The sequence below is a fragment of the Priapulus caudatus genome, unplaced genomic scaffold (genome assembly GCF_000485595.1).
Source record: "Priapulus caudatus unplaced genomic scaffold, Priapulus_caudatus-5.0.1 Scaffold268, whole genome shotgun sequence".
Taxonomy (NCBI): Eukaryota; Metazoa; Priapulida; class Priapulimorpha; order Priapulimorphida; family Priapulidae; genus Priapulus; species Priapulus caudatus.
Window position 1 is genome coordinate 102,512 of NW_014577329.1, and position 3,299 is coordinate 105,810.

The window sequence follows — 3,299 nt, forward strand, 5'->3', positions numbered from 1 at the left end:
ATGTGTGATATTTTCCACACGCAAGAAATCGCTGTGTTTGCACGCGCACACGGTGTGTTTTGTGCTGCGCCATCAGCCACGCGTGGCCGATGGCGCAGCACAAAACACACCGTGTGCGGCAGGCTTAACTAGTTCGTTCCGGAGCACGGCCTCGCGGAATTACTGTATTTTTTCAGCTAATGTTCAAAGAAAATTTGGCAGATGTGCAACTGCATGAATCTTAAAAATAAGCACATTAAAGCATTAAGAATTTTTAACATTAAGCACGTTATTGTTAATATCTTTAATTTTGAACCTCAGACTGCGGACTCCCTCATTTCGATGAGGACTCCTTCTTTTTGAGGGTAGGGAGTCCGTTGGACTCCCTTGTTCAAAAGTTAATTTCTACCCCTGCACTTTGGCTAAATGTTATGTACAGTTCTGTAGCTGCTCCTGAACTAATACATATGGTGTATACCAATGTATACATGTGTATTATAATGGCAGCTAAGCCATATACTATAGCTACTACATGTGTGTGTGATGCTGCATGTGGCTGCTTAGGTTGCCATTATGTCCAGTGTATGCTGTGGCTGTCTGACATATGTCTACCTCTCTGAGTCGCTGGCAGAACATCTCAGATGTAAGGCCCTCTTTCACAACGTGCAGCATGATAATGTTGGACTCCACAGCTGGTACATCCACCTCTATCACTGACCCACCAATCTTTGCAATACCTAAACGACATTGAAATGAGAATGCAATAGACATACTCCGCATAACTGATGCACATTCTTTACAATACAATTATTACGTCACCTGTCTTATTATGTCAATTTATTTTTGAATTCCCACATGTCTGACGATGCCTGGTTAGTCAGTTTCTGCCTTAAACCACATCTCCCGCTCTAATTATTCCAGTCCTTTTAGAAATGGCTTCTACTATGAGAATACGTATAACGTTCACACATTCACAACGCATATAGCACCAAGCACCAACGTGTGACACGTGTGATACGTGTACACATGCATACATATATGTACATATATGTATGTATATGTGCATACGTGTGAACTTTATTCACAACGTGTCATATCTGAACAGCCCTGGCATATATCCTGTGCACTGCATCATGTCATGACACCGTACCTTTAGCAAACTTGCTGGCGATTTCATGGTCGTGAGCCATGCGCATGTCTGCCTCACTGAGGGCCACTAAGCCAGCAGCAGCAAGGATACCAGGCTGTCGCATGCCACCTCCTAGCACCTTTCTACATCTAATCGTCCTAAAGAACACGGAACAAGAGCAAGTTGAAAGCCTATTACTGCACAGTCTGTACAACTGTACAACACTGTACAACTGTACAACTGTACAACTGTACAACACTGTACAACTGTACAACACTGTACAACTGTACAACACTGTATAACTGTACAACTGTACAACACTGTACAACTGTACAACTGTACAACACCGTACAACTGTACAACAGTGTAGTGCACAGTTAGAATTATGGCTAATTTGCATTGTCAACTTAATTCTCCACAGTATACTGTATGAACATTTCCCTTTACAGCTGTAGGATTTTCAAGAATTACGGAATAAAAAATGGCCTTAGAATGAACCAACAAGAGCCGCAGAGCGCCGAAGAAAGATTAAGGTTAGGTTAGGGTCACAATGTACCATAAAACAGGAGTTTTAGGCACGCGATTTGTATCAACCAATGGCATTTGGGAGGTATGCAGAATGCAAAAGGTTGCTGAAATGATGTGTACGCAACTGCGTATCTGCATATCTGCGCCTAACAAAGGTGTCACTACGCACGACTTAAATGTTACATTTATAACCGTAGCAACAGACCTCAGATGAGCCCAGGGCATCACGGCCGAATCGAATCCCATCTGATTTTTTATTACCTGTTTTCTGTATTTTTCTATCTTTATCCATTTAACTATTTTTTCCAATTAATGCAAATATTTACATGATTTATTTACAAAAATTTAATAACAACAATGAATTTTTACAATGAATTAAAAAAAGTGCTCTACGCGTTCGGCTATCCAGGCTTATTGGGTTTCTAGATTATGGATGTGCCATGAATATGACAACACTGTGACGTCATTGAGGCAGTTCAGGAATCCATGTTTAACCCGCCTCTTGAGGGTCAAAAAGTTATCAGACACTTACTCTTCGCACGTCAGTGGGAAGCACATTTCATGGTCTTTTCAATAAAGTGATAAAAATGGTAGGTCAGCGCTGAAACAAAAAAGTTTTTCACTCTGTCCATTAGGCCATGTCCTCAGAAAATATCTGATATCTGACCTTTCCCCCACTGCCCTTTGACCTGTGACCTCTAATGTCGCACTGGTGATGGGTTTCCTGCCCATCACACTATACACCGAATATTAAGAGCCTAGGTCGAGCCATTAAGATTTGTGCCGCAATTCCGTAATTCCTCCTATACTTTAAGTTAAGTGGGAAATATTCCCCCTCCATTTACACATCTTGACCTTTGACCCTTGACCCCAAATTTGCCATCCTGAGTGCTTTTCACTGAACCCCCTCCACGTCCCGAATATCGTGACCGTACGTCGAGCGGTTACGATTTGAGCCCAACTGTTGACGGACGCACGGACGGACACACGGACGATCATGCGATTCTACAAGCTGCTTCTGACTATGTCAGATGAGCTAAAAACACACTAACATAATTAACGAATGTCTGATACACCTCATGCGCATTCTCTTGTAAACTTTTGGCAGGGCATTTCAGTTCACCACCGACACCACATATTACGCATTTAGTCCAATCCATTCCACAAGAAAGCAAAACTATGGATATAAATTACATCCTACAATATTATATTTACACCATTTTGATCAACGTCCGTTTTCTTCTCATTTATTTTGCCTCATTTATACAAAAACATGGGAGAGTTCCACTTTGATGGCAGTCAAACTACTAAATATAGTATTACCATGTTCACCAGATGGTGGAAACAACCGGCACCAGCCAACTACGGTCTGCAATCATCAACAACCCAAGATATAGCAGCAGTTAATATAATTTGCAATTTCAATGGTAGCCATTTGGAAATCCAATATGGTAACCATGTTAACTAACAGCATGTAGCACCCCTTTTAAAATATATCCATATGAACTATTATCTCATATTGTAACACATTGTGTGTTCCTCACTCCATGATGAACGAGGGAGCGGTTTTTTTTTTGAATTTAAGCTTAAAATCTTCAAAACGGCAGTCAGTCACTCAGATAATTACCCATTAGTAGGGGTGTAACGATATACCGGTATATCG

General features: G+C 41.2%; 1 protein-coding gene across 6 annotated transcripts in view; it reads right to left on the reverse strand.

Moving 5' to 3' along the window:
• Positions 1–3,299, reverse strand: part of LOC106808328 (probable low-specificity L-threonine aldolase 2) — a 33,381-nt gene that overhangs the window by 2,135 nt on the left and 27,947 nt on the right. For all 6 annotated transcript variants that reach the window (XM_014811002.1, XM_014810999.1, XM_014811003.1 and 3 more), the window contains exons 8-9: positions 1,130–1,266; positions 592–716 (exon numbers count right to left, since the gene is read on the reverse strand). In XM_014811002.1, coding sequence (XP_014666488.1) covers positions 592–716; positions 1,130–1,266 — 262 coding nt within the window. The remainder of the gene's footprint in view (positions 1–591; positions 717–1,129; positions 1,267–3,299) is intronic.